We start from the raw sequence: 21,471 nt of genomic DNA on the forward strand, positions 1-21,471 counted from the left end.
GGGCTCAAAATATAGCGAAAACAAAAATGAGGGTCAAGGAGGGGCCAAAACGAGAGCACAGGATTATCAGTCACACAAATTACTCAAAATACTCAAAAGGAGGAAGATGTTAGGAAATCCCTGCGGTCAGTTAAGTATAAAATGTGGAGGACACAACAGGACAAGACAAAGATCCGCCGGACCGACGCAATCTCAACTCGGCCGACGACGCAACTCGCTCTCCAGAATGTGTAAGTCAATGACTTAACTGCAGTGACCGTTTCCTGCTTTTCGTTCCCCTTTCCATCCTCCATTCATACTTTTCTTGCGATTCCGTCACAGACTTACAAATCATCGCCGTTGGGTTTTTGGCCTTTCTGGTACTCCATGTCGCTGGCTCTCCAATCACAGAAGCCCCCACTGACGTTCCCTCCATGGAGGAGTACATCGATTCCTCCGAACAACTCGCTTCCTCTCGAGTTTGGGCCTCCGTTCTGGCGACGGCTAAAGAACACCAGAAAGCTGTGAGTGGAACTTTAAAAAGTATCTATTCTGTTTTCTAGTGTCCTTAATACTGATTGGTGCCAAATTGATTTCAGTTTGAAGCGGAATTCCATAACAACGTCAAATTTCACTTATTGGAGGACTACAAAGTACTTCAGATTCCGGCAAACTGCCCCAGCACCAACTTCAGCAAGGTAAGAACCAGAATGGGGAAAAACACACTTTGTAACAAGAAATACACATTCAGGACTTAATCAGGGGTATAAATCAGTCACATAAAAAAATAAATAAATACAGTATATATAACTGGATTAGAAGGATGAATGTATGAATACATTGAAGACTGGACTGAAGGAGATAGATGGATGGATATATAGATAGATAGAGAGAGGGGCGGATAGAAAGATAGAGAGAGATAGAGCGATACAACACTGGACGATAGATGGATAGATAGATAGATGGATAGATGATAGATGGATGGATGGATGATATATGACTAAATACATTTTGATGGAGAAGTTGAAAAATAAAGGTTTACAAATTATTTGGCTTTTTGTTTCAAATAGAACGGCACTAACAAATTAAAGACACTAGACTAGAGGATGCTTGACCGTTATAAATAGAATAAAACTTCTTAACAGGACACTTACTTTTAATGACTCAACATGTTAACAAAGGCAAAAATGTTGAGATTTCAGTATTGTAGAAAGTATCTATCTATCGATCTATCTTTGTATTGCAATAAGACTAAACTACATTTGAGTGAAGGGGGGGAAAGACAGAGCATCAGAAAGCAAGTTCAAAATGTAAAGTTTAAGTTATGACCGAAATAAAAGATATTTCATTTTTATATTTTCAATTGAGCTGAGGCTTTTTCCTGCCCCCTTTTCTGTCAATTCTTCATCAAAGCTGTGAGATTTCAACTTCTAATAACCTTGTATATGATAACCAGTTGAAAAAAATAAAATTTCAATCGACCAATCCATGTCGGATTTTATGAAATCACAGCTAATACTGGATTGAGTTGTCATCAATTTGCTAACGTGAGCTAGCTAGCAAATAATAATAACAATTATAAATGCATGAATTGTTGGATTAGGCTCAGAATTATTCGACTGTAAAAACGAAAAGTTGTTAAAAAACGTAAGCAAGCTAGTAGTGCCTTCATACAACAAAAGTAGTTAGCATCAAACTCGGTCACTTACAGCAAATTTACCTTCATAATTGTTTTGAAACAAATTAAAATTAAGCAAATGACAGCTTGTAATAGATTTCAAAAGTAAATTAACGCAACTGTTATCAAGTAATGGATTTACCTACATGAATTTGATGTCTTTACTTCAGGAGAAATGCCTGCAGAGGTTGGCTCAAGGTCTGACTACCTACACGAGTCTTCTGAAGATCGTGGAGAAAGATTACCAGGGCAGTAGAATTTTGTCTGAAGCCAAACACTACACTGCGCTCCTGCTTTGGAACATTAAACAAAAGGTATGGATGAGAATCATTATTATAATTTTATTTTCATTAAGGGTAGCATGTATTGGATCATCTTTTCTCCTTCTCTGCAAAATTGTAGAAAACCATATCCCAAATTCAAACACTGTTTAGGGACTTTCCATGTTTCCAGTACTATCAAAAGAAGAAATACAGTGTGAATCATGTATTTTGCAGATCCACAAATATAACAGCGATTTATATTAGTGATTTATCAAGACATCTGAAAGGCAAATCGAAGCCACCAGGGAGCAGTGACAGTGTCATTTTTATGCAGACTTGTGTTACATGGCAACAATTTCAAGCATTTACAAGACTTTCACCCAAAATTCAAGCACTTTTCAATCTTTGAAAGAACACACCGTTAAAATTCAAGGATCTACGAGGATTTCAAGCACCCATACGAACCCTGCATAACATAAGTCACTTTAGATATGTATGCTGACATAGTAGCCCTTTGCGGCAAAAAGTAACAAGGGTAGCTCTTATCTTGGAAAAGGTTGATGAGCCCTGGATTAAATAATAAAAATTAGCCAAATTTTCAGTAATAAAGGAAGAATTAAATTGTTTTTTTTGCAGTTTATGTTTCACAGTCCCAATCCTGCAAATGAACTTGACTGAAAAATGTACTCATGTGAATATATAAAAAAAACAATGAGATGCAAGATGTTTTAATATCAAATAGGGTTCGTGCACCTTTTTCATGGCCAAATTCAAGCACTTATTGAGGAGTATCTAAGCCAATCTCCCAGTACCATTAAAGAAGAAACTCGTGTGAATCATGTATTTTGCAGAGCCACAAATAAATCCGAGATTTACACGTGATTTTAAATCTAGTGTGTGCAAGACATCTGAATTTTGGACCGTAAATAAATCGCAAATATATTTTTGAGACAAATCTCCTATTCGTGTTGGGTAAAAATGACTGTAACATGTAGCTTACATTTTCAGTTGCAGGAAGTTCTTCCCATTATTTAGTACAACTGAGAAACACTTCACCTTTTTTTGCATGGCCCATATTTAATGCTTAGAATTCCTCTGTAATCTTTGAACTAATACACATTTCATAGTTCCCTGTTAAGGTGTAGCATTTACCTATCCTGTAGGGGGCGATAACGCTTCATGGGACAATGCTGTACAAACTAATGAGATTTGCAGTTAATCACAAGGGAAGAAATGCTGTGGCAAAGACACCAGAGAACTGTCATTTTAAGCCAGACGCGTTGAGAAACATGGCAGCAATTTCAGGCATTTACAAAAAAATTACCCAAAATGCAAGCACTTTTCCACCCTTGAAAACACAACTTTAAAAATCAAGCATTTTTAAGGATTTCAAGCATCCGCATGAACCCTTGTCAGCAAACTGGGCTACTTTTGTTGTTACCAAACCTAAAAGTCCCCCCCAAAGCAAATTCCCTATGTTCTCAAGAATGTCCCTTATTCCCTTATCTAAGTCATTTGAAACTGTCCCTGCAGATGAAAAAACCAGAAGAGCTCACTGGCCTGAGCACCATCCAGGAAGAAACCCTACTGGCTCCACTAGAAACCGCCGATGTTTTCAGTAGAAAAATGATAGCGCACAGCATCTTACGACAGCTCTACATCTTCATGGTGGACGGAAGGAGGGCGCTGAGCCGGAGGGAGAGGCGCAGGGGACGACTCGGGAGGCTCGACCAACACAAATTGTTCTAATCACATCCGCTGCCTCAGGAGAATTGGACAAAACTCATTAATTCTTTGAGTGTCATTGAGTTAAACCTCCATTTCTTTACATTACTAGGGGAAGCGTATTCTTTCCTCCCCTCAGTCAGGACAAACACAATTGCTTCATTGGAAATGTTCTGCTCCCCCTTAAAAATGTACACATTGAGTGCTACTTGTTTATTTTTTCAGAGTGAAGATTAATATTCATGAAGAAATTGTCTTTTTCACATCTGGTGGGGAATGAGTCAGCTTCCTCACAGTTAAGGGATGGAGGTTTGATTGCTGAAATTGTCAATGGCACTCAATGTGTTAAAGGAAGTTTTCGTATATGGATTAAGGTGTCTGAATCCACACGGAATCATTATCGGTTTGTAAAAAAAAAAAAACTGAATTCCTTTATTGTATGCCTATAACCTTATTTATTAAAAAGAATAATTTATTTGATGACAGTATTGAATTTAATACTGGAATATTTATGTTTTTTATGTATTTATTTAAAATATTTTGTATTGAATGGATTTGTTCACATGAATAAACCTATTTATAATGACTTGCTTTTTAGTTTGAAATGAACCTCATTAATGAAACTTAAATTACAGAGTCAATATGTCCACCGTAACAAACAGCCAATACAAGCTAGTCGCTTTAGCGGCTCATTACATTAAAAATAAATTCATCACTTAAAACGGACCCTGAGGGAAGTTAGAAGAGCACAAACAAATTGTAATTACTGGTGGGTGTTCTGCAGATTATTATTGGGTCCAGTAAGAAACTGAGGTGGCGTCAAGAGGTAAAGCAATTGCGGTAATTGCGGTGCCGCAGATCTGGCCTGCTCCTGACCGCGACATAACTTTCACAAGCCAACCCTGCAAGGAGGTATCTCACCAACACTGGACCCATTACCCATGAAACAGATGACATGGAGTTATAACTCGGGGGAACTGCAACATTCGGGACAGTTGTAATTTAATCATCATGGAGAACTGGCTTATCCTAAAAATAACCGATGCTAAGATGCAGCTAGCCAGTCACTCCTTAAATTGCTTTCTTACACTGAAAGGGGAACCCGGGGAAATCCCCCACCCCCAATTTTGTTGTACTTTTGTACAACAATAAAGACCATATATTCATCTGCAATTCTGTGTTTTTATTTGTAGACCTATAGTTGTTATTTTGTCAGTTGTACACTGTAAGGACGTTATCCCGAGGTAAGTTTGACACTTTTATAAAGGGCTCTCCCTGCTTTGCGGATTTCACTTTTCACGATGGTCCTGGTCCTCATTTACCACAACAACCAAAGGATTACTATACTACACCGTAAGACATTTATTAACAAAAACATGAAAACAGGGGCATCCTAGATAAAGAATATGTCACTACAAATAAATATCCATCACCAAATCAACATATTGTATTAACACCACAATGATATATGATTTTCAGAGCAGAGCGTGGAAAAACATGATGACTCCAACGTGGATGTTGACGTGGATTTCGGTATTCCTCAACCCCAAAGTAAACTGGAAAATAACGGAAAAGTGATTAACAATCAGATGGTGATGCATACTTTTGCTTTCAATATAATTAATGCAACTTTTTTCATGGTCTAATATTTAATAACACACACAAATAAAAAAAATTAACATTCACTGCCGTTGACGTCCACAGCTATCAATGTGTTAATGTGTAGTCGATTGGTTCATCACAAAACCTTCTATGACAGTCATTGGCCGTGAATGACAAACCGCTAACCGGGGAAAAAACCAAAAAAAAACGACTTTTAGATTTAACGTCCAACTATAACATCAATTATTGGTCGGAAGTGATCATTTGTCAGTTAACGCCCCAGAAAAATATTCAATCAGCCAACACTATTTGTTAGGGAGATTCCAAGTGATAATGTTCCTCATTACATTTTGATTTTCAATGAGAATAATACCACAACTTGTGTTTTCTCACTACCTGTGCAAAAGGCATGGGAGAGCTCTGCCATTTGGAGAATGTTTTTTTCACTTCATTATCTGTTCACGCTCCTGTACGTGTTTGTGCGTGAACGCTGTCAAAATGTGTTACTTTTTTGTACTTATGTGCAAACTGTAATCTACTTATTCAAATGCTTCTAGCGAACCATACATAAGCCTCACGAGCGCCTCTGTAAGAGGCATACACCTCTGTTAGGAGGTGTATGCCTCTTACCTTATACCTCTTACCTTCCTCCATGCTAAATGCTCACAATAAACTCACATTTTATTTTGTTAATATCTTATTGCTGTATTTTCATGTTAAACTACTATTTGAATGTGTTTCAAAGATAAGAAAGATGTGTTTTATAGCTATTTAGGGCAGACCTGGATAATATTGTGTGTCTGTAAACAAATTAATTGGGTTTCAGCTATTCTTTATGGGGAGAATTTGTTCCAAGAGGAGAAAAATTCTAGAGATGAGCTCGATCTGTGAACGAATAAATCTCATATATACAGAGGCAACAGTATTTTGTTTAGAAACAATGCATTTTTAAGTAATTAAAACACCCTTAATCATATGCACTTTTTGGAATATCTATCCGTCACTGTTATAGTGATCATATCTTGTCATTTGATCAATGTTTTTCTGTGTACGGGACATTACTGTGGTGCTTCTCTCTGCCGCTACAGACGTGTGGCGCTGTGAGAAGGCACCCAGCATTCACCCCAAAGAAATCAGCTTCCTCTTCCTAGTCCATAGGTAAACGTCTCTCCTTCACCTGCAAGTAATCCCACCGCTGCCACCAATGTAGCGTGTCATTTTATGTGGGTAATGGATTACTCCTCGCTCATGAAAAAAATGCACTTACGGTCTCTTTGGAGCGCGACAACCGTCAGTACCCGTCTATTGTAAACACACCGAACTCTCTCCAAAACTAAACTCTCGCGACATTCGTCACCCTACTGACATCATTCATGCGCACCTCACATTCTATGCCTACACTATCTCCAGCGCGCTAAAAACTTTTTTATTGTTTAATATCTCGTGCATCCATTCAATATGGTTGGTGTAAAGTGTGAAGAAGAGGTGAGCCGTTTCTTTTAAAATGAAAGTGGAATAAGAAAGCTTGATGCGGTTGAGAAAATGGTCAGAGCGCTTCTTTCGGCCACTTATTAACACGGAGGAGGAAGTCGCATAACTCTTCCAAATGTAAGTTAAACCTCACTTTATTTATCTTTGTAGAGCATATTTTATTAAATGTTTGCACTTATTTTCATTGCACTATTATTATAATGCATTATTCTTCATTGCAGCATTATTATTATAACTTGGGCCAGTTTTTAAGCACTGTGTAGAAATTATTATTTCCTTGGCCTATTCTTCCTGAAAATCTTATTTTTACTTTTCAAAGTCTCTATATTACATGTTTTACCCTGGAGTGCCATGTCTAGTCTCGTTGCATACAATGTTTCAAAACATTGATATCAAAGACAACTCTAATTGTAATATTAAACTAAATAGACAAAAAAAATCTACCTACAGACTGGAATGTGTTTTTTTTTCCAAATTTGTGGCGTAATACAATGTAAGTTGACCTCAACTGTTTCTTTCTTATTCCACTATTTACACACGCAGACAAACAAAAAAAAAAAAAAACGCTGACAAAACTGTAGATGACGCAAGTTGACGCCTCTCAGTAGTTCATCAAAACTACCCCATCAATTCTGTCGTATTTTCCCCTGACGCACAAATTGCAACATCAGACACTTGCATCCTGTCCAGAAATATCACATCTCTGGCAGTGAAAACATGACTGGCAGATTGTAAAGTGCTGAGTAAACTTTATTATGAAACGTCATTGAATCATATTGGCTCCAATTTGGGTGTACATTTTAACTTGGGATTGATTAATTTCTAATGTTTTGCGATTATTTTGTGGTGTGTGAAGTGGCCTCAGATTTATTCTAGCTGAAGTTCTAGCGTTAACCTCTAAGTGGTAGAATACTCCCTGACAACATAAAATTTGACTAAAGAAGATTGCAGATTTTTAGTGGAAAAATATAATCCCTCAAAATATTAGAATATAATGAAATAGTACAGCATTGTAAACCATCATCAGGTATATCAAAATAATAAAAGTTTTGGAATACTTAACTTGATTTGTCATGAATCCAGAATGTATGAGTTTTGTTGTTATCTTTTTATTACATATTATGAAGAGCTTTATAACAACATTCTAATGTTCTGAGTCATTTCTGTCCTTGATGGGAGGAAGTCAGGCATTTGTGTATTCAAGTCATACCCTAGGACAGATGGCTCTGGCATTCCTGGATCTGCTCCTCGCTTGAAGCCTGTAACAAAAAATCGATAAAAAGTGTGAAACTATTTATAAACCGTACAATGACAGGAAATGTAAAGAGATTTTAAAACCAATCCTAAATTTACATCATCTTAAGGGGAAATACTACATGAGATTGTTGTAACGAATATGGTTTGACATCTTCCTCGGTGTTTCCAATGTGAGAATTGCAAATTTTTAGACAGGATGTGGCGTCACAGTGGGAACTCTTGAGTTTTCCACATACCTATACAATTTTACTAGATTTAATACAAACTTTTGAGAAAATATTTTAATTTGAACGTACTGTTCAAATATCACATTTGTTGCAAATTTCTCCAGAAGAAACCATTCTTTTTTGCATTTTATACAAAATTAACATTATTTTTTAATATCCATATTAACAGAACTCTTATATACAATAGATTTGTATCCACTTTAATTTATCAGGGTTCGTACACCTTTACTACGGCCAACTCAAGCACTTTTTACGGTCTTTCGGAGCCAATTTTCTAACATTTGCAATTTTTCATTTTGTGTGAGCATTTATCAAGACATAAGATTTCTAAATCTTGAGTAAATCGCGAATATATTGTTTTTGAGACAAAGTTCTCCCTATATGGGTAATGGGTAAAAATAAAGTTGCTTAAAATTTCAGTTGCAGGAAGTTCTTCTAATTACGATTTACCACTGGGAAACCGTACCTTGATTTTTTTGAATGGACAATAACAAATATCCATAATTGATAGGAAACCAATGCACTAAAAGGTGTAGCATGCACCTATCCTATTGAGTACGACCCATAGGAGCAGTGTTGGGGTCATTTTTAAGCAGACTTGACGAGGAGCATTGAACAATTTCAGTTAAGTCACCTAAATTTCAAACAAATCCTTAAAAACACTACGTTAAAATTCAAGCATTTTCAGGGATTTCCAGCATCCGTATGAACCCACATTTTTTAAAGTGAGTTCCTAAACTCCCTAAATATCACTGCATTAGCTTATTCGTCTTTAATTTATTTTCTCATGTCTGTCCCAATGATACCGCTGCCAGGTAAACGCATTAGAAAAAAATCAATATTATTAATAAGTATGTATACTGGCCCAGCTCACATGAAATTTAACTCCATACGGTGTACTGTGGACCTAAAAATATATATTTTTATCGGAGGTGCAAAAAATGCAAGCCATTTGCAAAACCCTTAATGTTAAAGTTTAGCAAGCTAATGCTAACTTAATACGGAGTCTGATGCTAAGTAGCTAACACGAGATACAACTGAATTTATTTCACATTTTTATACTGACCTAAATACAAAACAGTGGGGATAAACCCCCACCGGATGACGAATTGTCCGCACTGGAATAGATGCTGCAGCCGCTGTTTACTTTCTTTGCTAAATTTGGCCATTTTTAGGGGGCAAACGTCGGTGGCTAGCAAGCGTGCCCGGGTGTCCAGGAGAGGCGGAAGCGAGAATACGTCATTACAGAGTGCGGCAGTTGAGAGTTAGTATGTCACCTTGCGGCTGAAAGACGTAACTGCGACTTTTGTAATAATATACAGTACTGTACTACTGCAGGACCCCTTGTATCTGGTCACCAAGGGTATCAAAGTCAGTTGAGTTGGGGCCACTGAAGCTAGAATCCGATTGAGGTTTGGCCGAACAGGGTTTTACACAAAAACAGCGCTGATAAAAAAATACACAAAAAAACTGCTGTTCCCAAAAGGACAGTGTTTTATATTTGTCCGCTAGATGTCGTTGTAACTAAGTAGTGCAACCAAAAATTACTCTTAGGAAGACTACAAACTGCATGAAAGTAAGTAAAAAGCACCATTTTCTTCCAATTTTTCCCAGTCTTTCTTTAAGAATGGAAAAAGATTTAGTTCAAAGAAAAAAGGGTAACAAAAGTTAAAGGAGAATGAAAATAAATGAATTACAGAGGGAAAAAAGACGGGGTCAAAAATTCGATTTTCTCTTTTTCTCTTGAGATTTACTTTGTCTTGGTTCTTTTTTCCCTTTTGAATCAATATCTTTTTTGCCTTTTTTCTTTTCCTTTTATGTCAGTGTCCTTTGCACTGAGCCCCTAATGCCCCCCATAGGCAGGTAACTGCCTTGCACGGCTGACTCCGCTATCATTGTGTGAATGGGTAAGTGTGAAGTAAATTGTAAAGCACTTTGGGAGGTCTTCAGTGACTTGAAAAGCACCATTTCCCTATTTTATTAATTTCAATAGAAATAGGGTGCATTTTAGTCAATTTGTGTCTCCGCTATTTGTCTTCATCCTGGGGCCCGCCAGTTTGAGACCCCTGCCACAAGAGACTGAATTAGTTTAAATGTGGTGCTCTTCGATATAGATAGGCAAATTACTCGATTTTGACCTATGATGAGCATTAAACAAGTGTTGGGAATTAAATATTAAAATGTATCATTTACCAAATTGTTCGAATTAGTTATCTGACTCTATTAACCAAACACAACCTACATTCACCCAACAATGCGCGCTCGTCTCTTGATGGAAAAGATGAACAAGAAAAGCAGACATTTTCAAACGGGGGCAGATTTTATTTCTTTAACAATTTAACTAAGTGAACTCCATCGAAATCGGCCGAATTTGTGTCGCTGGAGTCTCAGAGGAGCCCTCTCTGAAGTTCTCCAGCTTCTCTTCTCAGCCCATGTCTTTCCGCAAGATTGTGTGCCGGCTCCTCCCATGGACGTGCCAATGAAGCCCAACGTGAGCTCCACCACCTCGCCGCGATGTCTGGAAAACTCAAAACAGCGGAGAGCGTTTCTCCAAACAATGCCTGCCATCCTCCGTCATAGTCCTGTTAGCAACAGAACTAGACAAAATATTCTGCATTCAGAATGGCGTGACCTGTCATTGAACTAAAGCCTACTCGGTGAAAATCTTCATTGCACTCAATAAATGTAACTTGTATTCAATCGTATAAAATCCTTTATAGTCAAATGTATATAATCCTTCACGAGTAATCAAAGATCAACAAAACCAAACTGGAATCAAAACACTTTTATTTGCAGAAGCATTGATCTGCGCCACATCAGACATATAAAAAGGCCAATAAAAACATTTATATTACAACAGTATGATGTACAGCAAACGCAAACCTGATCACAATTTGTAAACGGACATACTGAAACACGTTTGATTGTCCATTCAAATTATGTACAGTACATCGAATCATTAAGATCAAACAGACGACGGTTTATGCCAGGAAGGGGTGGCAGTGACATTTGCAAGAACGGGTTGATCTTGGACACGGGAAACAAGTAATACAGGGACAGTGTGTAATATTTAGTGCCTCCTAGTGGTACAAACAACAAAGAGCCAGAAATACATAAACTACTATCATACCAATGTTATTTTTTTGGAAATATCCATAAGTTAAAAAAAATAGTATTTCGTGGAATCCATACCAATAGTTGCCGCTATGTTTGTCAGGCATCTTGCAGCTACGCTGTGCGCATTTGGCACTTTTGGTTTACATTAGACAATGCAGTGCCATCTAGTGGTCAAATATTACACAATGTACCTTTAGCAGAGCAGGTTATGATTTAGTGGCTTAAACCATTTGAATTTCTTCGCGGGAGAGGGTTGACATTATTGCCAATCACAACAATACCGTATAATCAACACTTGGTGAAGACTGAGGATTTTCAAGAAATCAAGTGCTTGTGTTACAAGACAAAAGTGCAAACAGACAAGTTTCAAGATATTCGTTCAAACACTTAAAATAAGGTTAGTATTGCTATGAGGAAAGTGTAATCTTTGAAAAGTGGCTTTCTTCTGGGATCAAAATTGTACACCTTCATTGAATCGGCAACTTTCATGTTTGGAGAAAAAAAAAGAAAATTAAACAGGTCACGACCACGTACGCACCCACGCACACACAACATTTACCCCTCATAAACTTTGGGGGAAGGCATGCAAAAACAAATGGTCCGAACAAAATGTTTGAGATGAACTTCCATGTACCTATTGCATTTGTTCCTGACAAGATGACAGTAAACAGCGAAGGGATCCGCAAAGGGAAGCTCATCTTCACAGAAAGAACAATCGCCACAGGAGAGCATCGGAGGAAAATCGCACAAAAACTCTTATCATGGCTTACAGTTCCAGGTCACAGGATCCAGACGAGGAGGTTCGAAAACGATAACAAAAATACACCTCAAAGGTCCGAGCCCAGGTGCACGCTGATGCTCGGCGAACGCTGCGTGTGGTTTAAAAAACCCGCTCCTTCCTCTTGCAGGCTGCACGAATAGCGCTCGGCGAGGTCGCCGCCAGGCGGGGTGACAATTGGCGCCGTTTGCTCAAAAGAGCGAGAGAAGACGGCGCTGGCGGTGCGCGTCAGGTTGCTGAAAGCTCCCGTTTTGGGGACCGACTGGCTGGAGGTGAGCGTGAGGCGCTTCGCTGTGGTTTCGGCGCTATCGCCGGACGCGCGGGCACTGAACGGCGGGACTATTTCTTTGTCTTTGCTTCCTCGCCCACCCAGGCGGCATTTCTTCTTGACGCCGAGATTTAATGTGGTCACGCTGTTGCTGATGGTGATGGTGGGCGGCGCCGCGCCAGCCCAAGGGCTTTCGTCCGCTTCGGAGATATCCATCAGCTCATCCGGGGAACCCAGATCCACTGCGTCTGGTGGAAAGACACGAGGGGGAATTAGTGACATGTGATGGGCCAAGTGGAATGAGCCGTTTGAGCCCATTACTAGGATAGTGTGTTGTTGCCACACCGAGGAAAAAAAGGCCTTACAATAGGGGTGGTCGAAGTCGTTTTATCAGAGTGGCCACATGGTAGGGAAAAAAAAAACTCTCGCTGGGGCCGGTCAAGTAGATAAAAGAAAAGGAAAAATAGAAAAAAAGGAAAAAGAAATAAGGAAAGAGAAAGAAAATGAAAACGAAAATGAGAAGAAAAGGAAAAGAAGAGATATAAAAGAAAGAGATGGGAAGTGAAAAAGACAGAATGAGAGAGTAAGAGTGAGAAAGCAAGAGAAAACAAGAGAAAGACAAAAAGAGCAAGAGATAGAGAAAAAAAGAAGAAAAAGAGAGCGAGAAAGACAAAAAATATATAGACAGAGAAGGAATGAGAAAAAGTGAGAGGAAAAAAGAGTGAGAGAATTATAGTGAGAGCGAGGAAAAAAAAGAGAGGGAGAGAAATAAAGAATGCAAAAGAATGAAAGACAAGGAGAGAGAAAAAAAGGAGAATGAGAAAAAGACTAGATTAACGAGAAAGGTAGATAAAGATAAAGAAGGGGAGAGAACAATAGAGAGTGAAATGAAAAATGAAAGATACAAAATTAAAAAAGAGTGAAAAGAAAAGGAGAAATAAAAGCATCTTCTGTATATTTTGTTCACACCCGAAACGTCCATGTAGCAAATGTTCCAGTTATACAACTTCCACATCTTTAAATAGCTTACAATTTCCTTTTCAGATGATAAAAATCGTTATACATGAAAGCTTACATGTTTTTACATCAAAAGTATCCCATTTAAAGATTTGTCATCGTTTTTGATGCAATTCATGGTTTGGTAAAATTATCTTAAAACGTAATCGTTTTCATGTAAAACTACAAATATGGTCCTTTTTCCTGGTGTAGCAGCAATAATCCTCCGTACATTGATAATTGTTCAACTGAAAAAAGAAATATTTTAAAGAAAACACCGCGGTCATCCAGCAGGTGGCATCTAAACACCACCCCATAATGAGCGCAGGTTTCTTGCAACATTCTCTCAAAGCATTTGTTTAATTCCAAGAGAGACAGGGAGGAACTGCGTGGAAGACACAAGCCTAGGAAAAACCACAGCGGGAAGGGAGAAGGAACACGCCTTGCTACATTTTCTTAGTCATTCCCCCCAATACATTTGACACCCAGTTGGTGGGGACCAAACCTGGTCAAAACAAACGCAGGGCTCTGTCAATGTCCAATACGCTGAACCCCCCTGCATATTCGTGTCCAGGTTCTAACCAAAATAAGTGCAGGCGCAATGTTGTAACATTTGACGCAGGGCCGTTTCCAGACACGAGTCTCAGGGACAGGCGCGCGCGCGCACACACACACACACGTTTTTTTGCTTACACGTGCTGCTTATTTTCCTTAGTTATTTTGTGCAGAATATTACATTATTAGTGGTAATATACTAAACAAAGGGAGCCCCTAAAACCTGTTTGTTTTCCTGCTTTTTCTTTTTTGGTTTTTCACCTTCCCAAATTTCCCTTATTTCATTTTATTGATTTCTTCTAGTTTTATTTTCCCTAGGTTTATTAATTATTTTTAATTGCTTTTTACTCTTTTTTCCCCTGCTTGTTTTATTCATTTTCTCTCTATTTTTCATTTCCTTTTATTATTTTGTTTTGTTATTATTTTGTACTTCTTGCTTTATTTTTGTCTTCTTCTACATTTCATTTATTTCTTTTGTTTCCTTTTTTGAATTAGTGTTTTCTTCTTTTTCTTATTTTTTTCTGTTTTTATTTGTTTCTTCCCCCCCCCAGCTTTTCACTTATTTGTTCTTGCTTTATTATTTTTTTTGTCTTTTTCCTTTGTGTTTTATTTTTTCTTCTTTTGTTTTCTCTATCATTTTTCAAACTGACTTCACCACTACATCCAGTTTCTCTTTAGTCGGGCAGAGAGTGTCCATGCGTGGGCACGGCCAACCCCTGGTAACGGCCCTGATTTGACGTCACATACATAATAGTGATTAAAACAATTTGTTTTTTAAAGAATGAAAGGAACATTAGTAGGAAATAGTGAGGAAGCTTGAGCCACAGGGGACAGAGTGAGTCAAAGCGGTTGTGGACGGATGGCGTTAGTGAGATAGGGCTGAACAATTCGGAATCTCTAATTCATTTCTTTTTTTTATCAAGTCAGGGTTAACTCATTCAGTGCCATAACGTATAAATATGTTTTCAGAAGAATTGTCCCTAAGTGGCAAAACATAAAAATACAGTTTTTTTCAGTTCCATCTTAAAATTCTATTCTAAAGGTTTTGGTGATGCTGATCATTAGGTATCCAGCCTCTGGGAATGATTTCAGTATGATAAATCACCACCAGATGGCATTAACGGCTTTGATCAGATATTTGTCTACACATCGAGGAGCCCCCACATCCTTGTATTTCTTTGCTTTCTCTATTATTTTGCAAGCAAAAAGCCCTTGTGTTTATGGAAAGCATTGTTTGGTTATTGGAGGTATTAAATATTGGACACGCGTATTTTCAAGAAACTGTTTTTCACTAAACAATGGTAAAGGCTAAAAACATATTTTTCTCATGAAAGATGATGGTTGAAGCTTTCTTTTGATAGGTCCAATGCCAATATAGGTTCAGAACTAAATATTTTTGTAGGCCTTTAAAAATGAGTACAAAAAAATAATCAGGCATCAGCTCTTTCCATTTGCTGGAAACATTTGGCATTGAATGAGTTAAGCACGTACTGCTGCTGTTTTTTATGGCCCAATCAAAATGACAGCCGCCCTTAAAACTTTCTCGTCAACTCTTAAAATAACTACCTTAACGATGGAAAATATGGTGTAAATGTAACTTCTGGAGACACAGATATCTAAAAGATGTCAATTTTTTATAGTCTTGTTTAACTCAGATGTTTGTTCTCATAATAACCTCTCCTCCTCCTGAGTCCTCACAAATAAAATATGACATTCAGGGTTCCTAAACCTTTCTCATGGCCAAATTCAAGCAATTTTTAAGGACTTTCAAAGTCATTTTTCAATTCCTGCAGTACTATTAAAAGAAGAAATTCAATGTCAATCAATCCATGGCCCTGTTGTTTGAGGTCACCGAGTGCTGCCTGTGTATAAAATGAACCAGAAAACTTGACAAAACCTATACCAGATATTAAACCGGCAGCTATTTTTTACTAAATGGGGCATAGAACATAAAACAGTTTCTGTGCCCCATCTCTGTTTGGTCTATGTTGTATCAAGTTTTCTTGTTTGTTTTCTTACTGACAGCCCATGATGACGTCAAACGTTGGAGAAAGAAAGGTCATTTTCTCTAAAATGTAACTTGTTTGAACTATGGCGTGTCGGCGTCATCTTTAAGCACGCTTGTTTTATTTTTCTTGGTCTAAAGAGTCAGACTGCCGAGAAATGTAGCAACAGTTTAAAGCATATCCAAGCCATTCACACAAAACTCGAGCACTTTTCAATTCTTGAAAACAAAACGTTAAAAGTCAAGCATTTTCAAGGATTTCAAGCGCCCATACGAACCGTAGAAATTTCGGGTTTGCGTCAGGCTCGGTCCTGCAAATCAGGTTAATTGGTCAGACTCAAGCTGGGTCAGGCTTTGATACCCGCGGTCTCGGATCGAGCTGGATTTTTTTTTAGGCCTGATCTTACCTCTGGCATGTGTGGGTTAATAGATAAAAACATACTATATTTCCCCATACATCCCTTTGAATCCAATTGTTCAGCTCAAGGGGCGTGGTTAAAAAAGGTTAAGTGAGGAAGAGTCGGGATGCGGCTTTTTCGAGGACGCCCCCACAGAGAGTTACCTAGATTACCCCGGGAATGCGGCTACGGGGGCACGAGGGGCTTAGTGCTGGTTCCTCCCCACGGAGGCGGACCCAGAACTTTCATTCTCCATCATTCGCCTCATTGACTTCTGCCTCCTGACCTCCTGTCCCCGGGTCGCGGGCTCGTGATTGGGGCCGACTTCGGGCGTTCCTCCCGAGGTGTCGCCGTCCGGGTGGCCCCGGCCTTCGGAACGGGGCCGCATGGAGTCCCCGTTGAGCATCCGCTCGCTGCCCGGGCCCGTCACGCTGATATCGGGGATGGGAACGCCACCCGGCGTGGCCTCACTGTCTACACTCACCTCCTCGGACTCTGCTGGTGCGCCGATGTGGGACGGCACGCACACGAACGCGAACGGCCACGGCATGCAAACAAAAAGGCAATGTGCGCAGACACAAAACAAGAAAACAAAAAGTTCATTAACACAATGACAGAAAGATAAATGAAAAATTTGTAATGGTAAAAGCATATATATCATGTGGTCAAAAAACACAAAATATAAAATGACAATGAACCAATTACAGTCTGTTTACATACACATGTGTCATCTCAAACATTAGACAAGTGAACCCCGTTACATTGAAGATTTTTCAGGTACGTTTTTTGTGCTTCTTACTAAATCCACAGACTTTTCGGACACAAAGTGAACTCTTCCAAGCTGCTTTAGATCTAGAGTTAATGCTTAAAATCTATTCAAACTCCAAAATTAATGCTTCAAAGCTGCTTTGACTCCTGGGTTAAACTTTTAAAGCTGATTTGACTACTGAGTTAAAGTTTTAACCCGTCTTTCACTCAAGGTTTCAAAACCTTAATGTCACGTTAACACTGTAGCAGCGTTATAGCTGCTTTAATTATAGACTTAACGCTTTAAAGAACCTTTACTCTTTAATTAAAGCTTTAATGCTGCTTAATATCAAGTTAATGCTTTAAACCTGCTCCAACTAAATTCAAAACTTTAAAACGGATTTAATATCAAAGTTAATCTTTTAATAATGCCATAACTCTTAAGGTAAAGCTCTAACATTGCTTTAACTCTGCTTTTTTTTTATTTATTATTGAGGTCAATGCTTTGATGCTGCGTTAACTCTGACATAGAAGTAGCTAACTCTATATTAAATCTTTCAGGCTGCATCTTTGACTTTTGGCGGAACATTATATTTCCTATTGTTATGTTAGTTGTGGCACAATTCCGTTTTTTGGCAGACCTTTTGGAAAGAATCACAAAAACAGATTCTACTGTAAAACATTGGAAAAGGTGTGTACTGTATTGTTATGAGGCATAATATCGGGCAGATATTCTAGGTTTTATTATATTAGAAAGAGCAGTAGTCCAAGAACAAGTATCACATGGGAAAACTACATTGATTATGTACACTGGTATAAGTTTGAAAAAAATGTGGTATGATATATCTGTCATTGATTTAGGCAGTAAACTTCCCCTTTAACGACAAATTTAATTGAGCACACTGCGCCTCTTATTTGTAAAACTCTTAGGGATATTTAAGTCATTTAAAGAAATCACGATAGTAATAAAACCATTTTAAGGAAAAAGTTTTTGAACGTTTTCTTTCTATAGCGGATTTTTATGTTTAGCGAGCAAATACAAGCGGGTTCACTGTATCCTGATACAGACTGCATCAGCTAGTTAAAAAAGGTCAATGGAGCACAATGGTAATGATTGACAACACTTGACAGATAAATGATAAAGCGCTTTTTGCCATATCAAAACTAGGTGATTAAGAGCGCTAGCGGCTCACCGTGTCTTTTCCAGCGGTGCCCCCTAATCGAAAGAGAAGTGACGGCGTTTCGAGAGATCCTGGAAGCCGTAGGTGTGATCTCCACCTGAATGCTGCGAGCGCCCTCCTTGGAGTTACTTTTCAGCGCCGCTCCCTGCTGCGTCGACTTGATGGCGTTTCCTACCTGCCAAACGGGGTCAAGCGGCATGTTAGTCAACAAGGACTGCTTGAAGCCTTCGGGGAAAAGATCATTGATGTGATTTGGGTTTTTATCAGTTTCCTTATTGTTGGAATTATACAGAATTTTGCATGGTCTTTCCGCTCATATCAATCCGATTCAATTTCCCCCATGTTCCTCCTCAGAGCACTATGCTCGGAAAACGCTGGTCTACTAGCGATTCCAAGAGCCAAGAAGAAATCTGCAGGTTTGAGAGATTTTTCTATTCAAGCCCCGGGGCAGTATAATGCTCTGCCCTCTGTGATTCAATCTGCAACCTCAGTGGAAGTGTTTGAATATAGGCTTCAAGTACACTTGTATTCAAAAGCTTAGGAGTGATGTTGACCTCATACTCATGTCTTCTTTTACCAGAATGAGCCTGGTTGTTACACGGTGGATGCATTTCAAGCCATCGTACCGGCACTTGGACCTGATGTGCACCATCATCTAGATCAGGGGTTGGCAACGTACGGCACGCGTGCCAGCGGTGGCTCGCGAGGGGTTAGCCAGTGGCACGCGAGCGTACGGCAAAGTAATAATGATTTTTTTAAATGCGCATTTTTACCTGAAATTTAGACATTTTCACTGCGCGCTTTCATTGTTTAGCGGCTTTGCGGCGAGCGCAGTGCTTCGCAGAGGAGGAGAGATCTGTTTTAACCCTCCCACAGAAACACCAGGGTGCGATAAATGAACGAATCACGACAGCCAAATCATGACGGCTCCTCGAGCTGAAAAATCTCGTTCTTTCCTGACGAATGGGGCTTTGTGCAAAAAGTGACTGTGCTGTTTGTGCATTATGCCTCGAGAGCGTTGTACCCCGCATGTCAAGTGTTAAACGTCATTATGAGACGAAATATGAACATGAATTCAAGGACGAGTCTGAAAAGGCGGATACATTAAAAAAATCCTCCCCCCACTCGCACGAACGCGCATTCTGCTGCGCTCCGACAAAAGCGATCGCATTCAATATATTAAGTTTATTAAAACAATAAAGCGAGCTAATTAAAACAATTAAGCTATCGTAGTCTATATAACGCGTTTATTAAAACAATAAAGCGCGATCGTATTCTACAAAATGAGTTTGTTAACGCGGAAGAAAAAGTCACCAACACCGGAGACGAATCAATGTACACTATGATATCCACGATCACAACTAATTGTACACAAATAGCCTTTATTTGATGTACTATAATAGCCATATGTAATTTATTTTATTGTGAATGAAACATGGTTGCATTGGATCCCGCAGTGTAAACAAAGTGTTGTTTTTTTTTTTTTTCATTTAAAATCTGACTTCCCTGCCTATACTGTTTGCAAAGTAAGACGCACTCTAAATCTATTATGTTTTTTTGGCTTTGGGATCCAACTACAGAGGAATACCTCCACTTTGTGATGTGTTACTGAATAGGTGTTGAACAAATCTAGTTCGTTTTATTACTACTATTATTATTATTAATAATTGTAATATTATCAGAAACGTTCTGAAGCTCTTCAAAATAACTGTGCTGACATATTTATGTCACAGAATGTTACCCTAAAATTCACAAGTCTATATCTCAAACAGGGTCCATTTTAGCAGCGGAGTCAGATTTTGGCAGGTAAAATGCCTGCCAAAAGCCCCCGCCCAATCCCCCTGCTAACTCCTGAATAAAAAGTCCTAATGTGTGTGTGTTTCAAGTTTTGATAGTTTCTGAAACAAGATTTTATTGATGAATGGTATGGTAGCTGTCCACATCACTTCTTTTTTGATTGTAGTTCATTGTTGATGAAGAATGGTTGAAGTCATGGATGTCTACAGGTCTTTCCACATGTTGCTCACATTATTTTTTTTTAGTTTGTTGATGAACAAGAATAGTGGAAGAAAAAATTGGTCTGTTATACGATTCAATGTATATCCATGTTGTATATTTGGACTGGTGTAAAATTACAGCTCTGTTGGATATAAAAAAAATTATTGTGCGAGTCATTAATCTTGGTGTGGCACACTGATTTACAAGGAAATTTGAAAGTGGCACTCCACACCGAAAACGTTGCTGCATCGGCCAATTTTGGAACAGAAAGCAGTCCACTGGACATGCTGTCATTACCTATATTTCATGTTGATGATTCTCTGTGTAATGTCTGTTGTTGCCTTTGCAACATCCATTGCAGCCCGGTGACCGTCGAAGGGGCATTACCTCACGTGAGGCCCCCTCTCAAGGTTTCTTCATTTTTCTCATGCTGAGGTTTTCGAGTTTTTCCCTTGCCCTAATGTAGGTTTCAGATTAGGGGTGGTGTAATGGTAGTCTGTGCAGCCCTTTGAGACTTTGTGATTAAGGGTTATACAAATATACATGAGTTAACTTTTGCAGCTGTGGTCATCCACTCACACCTCATATTGACGATATCATAGCGACAACACAGTAAACGGTACACGTGACTAAGCCAAATAAGATCATAATCCTATTGATAATCAGATTAACACACAAGATGAAATCCTAAAGACTATTTACGGGTCTTTGTTCTCTGTGTGGAAATTTTTAAAACCGCAATTTAAGAGCACGGAGGGGATAAAGGTTACAATCCGAGGACAATGTGGCCCTTGTTCCAAAAACAATTCGTGAATACCAACATTTCAAGGCTGTGAAATCTCTTTTTTTCCCAGAAGTTGGTAGTTTCTGACACTTCTACTCTAGATCAATTTATAGATAGCCTTTTTTCCTTCGAATCTCAAAACTAGTTAACAAACGTAGTCTTCTTTTATACCTTAAACTATCTTCTTTCATAACAAAAACACCATTATTTTAAGCCCTAATCAACCGTAGTCTTATTCTATATCGGCAACAGGCATCATATCCTCCACCAGAAACTACCGAAAAACAGCATTGTTTTCTTTTACGCCTCAAATTAACGTTATTTTCTTCATCAGAAACTAGAATCATCTTCAAAAAAAAAAAAAATCACCCTCAGAACTAGCAACGTTGTCCACACCAGAAACTATCTGCTTCTTTTGCGAC

At 38.6% G+C, this 21,471-nt stretch overlaps 3 protein-coding genes across 4 annotated transcripts in view; 1 reads left to right on the forward strand and 2 right to left on the reverse strand.

The window, feature by feature from the left end:
• Nucleotides 1–226: 226 nt before the first annotated feature.
• il6 (interleukin 6 (interferon, beta 2)) lies at nucleotides 227–3,814 on the forward strand. The gene is made up of 5 exons (XM_088327432.1): nucleotides 227–230; nucleotides 322–503; nucleotides 579–677; nucleotides 1,828–1,971; nucleotides 3,454–3,814. The coding sequence occupies exons 1-5, from the start codon at nucleotides 227–229 to the stop codon at nucleotides 3,667–3,669; spliced, it is 645 nt and encodes a 214-aa protein (XP_088183558.1). The 3' UTR covers nucleotides 3,670–3,814.
• Nucleotides 3,815–4,992: 1,178 nt separating this feature from the next.
• tomm7 (translocase of outer mitochondrial membrane 7 homolog (yeast)) lies at nucleotides 4,993–9,465 on the reverse strand. Its single transcript, XM_088329040.1, has 3 exons — nucleotides 9,289–9,465; nucleotides 7,949–7,997; nucleotides 4,993–5,201 (listed from the first exon to the last, which is right to left on the reverse strand). The coding sequence occupies exons 1-3, from the start codon at nucleotides 9,389–9,391 to the stop codon at nucleotides 5,186–5,188; spliced, it is 168 nt and encodes a 55-aa protein (XP_088185166.1). The 5' UTR covers nucleotides 9,392–9,465; the 3' UTR covers nucleotides 4,993–5,185.
• A 1,527-nt stretch (nucleotides 9,466–10,992) lies between these two features.
• Nucleotides 10,993–21,471, reverse strand: part of hycc1 (hyccin PI4KA lipid kinase complex subunit 1) — a 31,020-nt gene continuing 20,541 nt past the window's right edge. Inside the window, exons 10-13 of one of the 2 annotated variants that reach the window (XM_088329042.1) lie at nucleotides 18,280–18,442; nucleotides 16,566–16,837; nucleotides 16,504–16,525; nucleotides 10,993–12,633 (exon numbers count right to left, since the gene is read on the reverse strand). In XM_088329042.1, the coding sequence (XP_088185168.1) occupies nucleotides 12,167–12,633; nucleotides 16,504–16,525; nucleotides 16,566–16,837; nucleotides 18,280–18,442 (924 nt within the window). In that variant the 3' untranslated portion in view covers nucleotides 10,993–12,166. The remainder of the gene's footprint in view (nucleotides 12,634–16,503; nucleotides 16,526–16,565; nucleotides 16,838–18,279; nucleotides 18,443–21,471) is intronic. The other variant, XM_088329041.1, reaches the window with a different exon arrangement.

Source organism: Urocampus carinirostris, chromosome 2, assembly GCF_059441175.1.
Source record: "Urocampus carinirostris isolate Australia breed hairy pipefish chromosome 2, RoL_Ucar_1.0, whole genome shotgun sequence".
In the NCBI taxonomy this organism is placed as follows: domain Eukaryota; kingdom Metazoa; phylum Chordata; class Actinopteri; order Syngnathiformes; family Syngnathidae; genus Urocampus; species Urocampus carinirostris.

Coding starts and splice junctions, on each gene's coding strand:
- il6 (XM_088327432.1), top strand. Junction 678..1,827: donor CCAGCACCAACTTCAGCAAG/GTAAGAACCAGA, acceptor TCTTTACTTCAG/GAGAAATGCCTGCAGAGGTT. Junction 1,972..3,453: donor TTTGGAACATTAAACAAAAG/GTATGGATGAGA, acceptor CTGTCCCTGCAG/ATGAAAAAACCAGAAGAGCT.
- tomm7 (XM_088329040.1), bottom strand. CDS start 9,391: ATGGCCAAATTTAGCAAAGAAAGTAAACAGCGGCTGCAGCATCTATTC. Junction 7,998..9,288: donor CCCCACTGTTTTGTATTTAG/GTCAGTATAAAA, acceptor TTTTTGTTACAG/GCTTCAAGCGAGGAGCAGAT.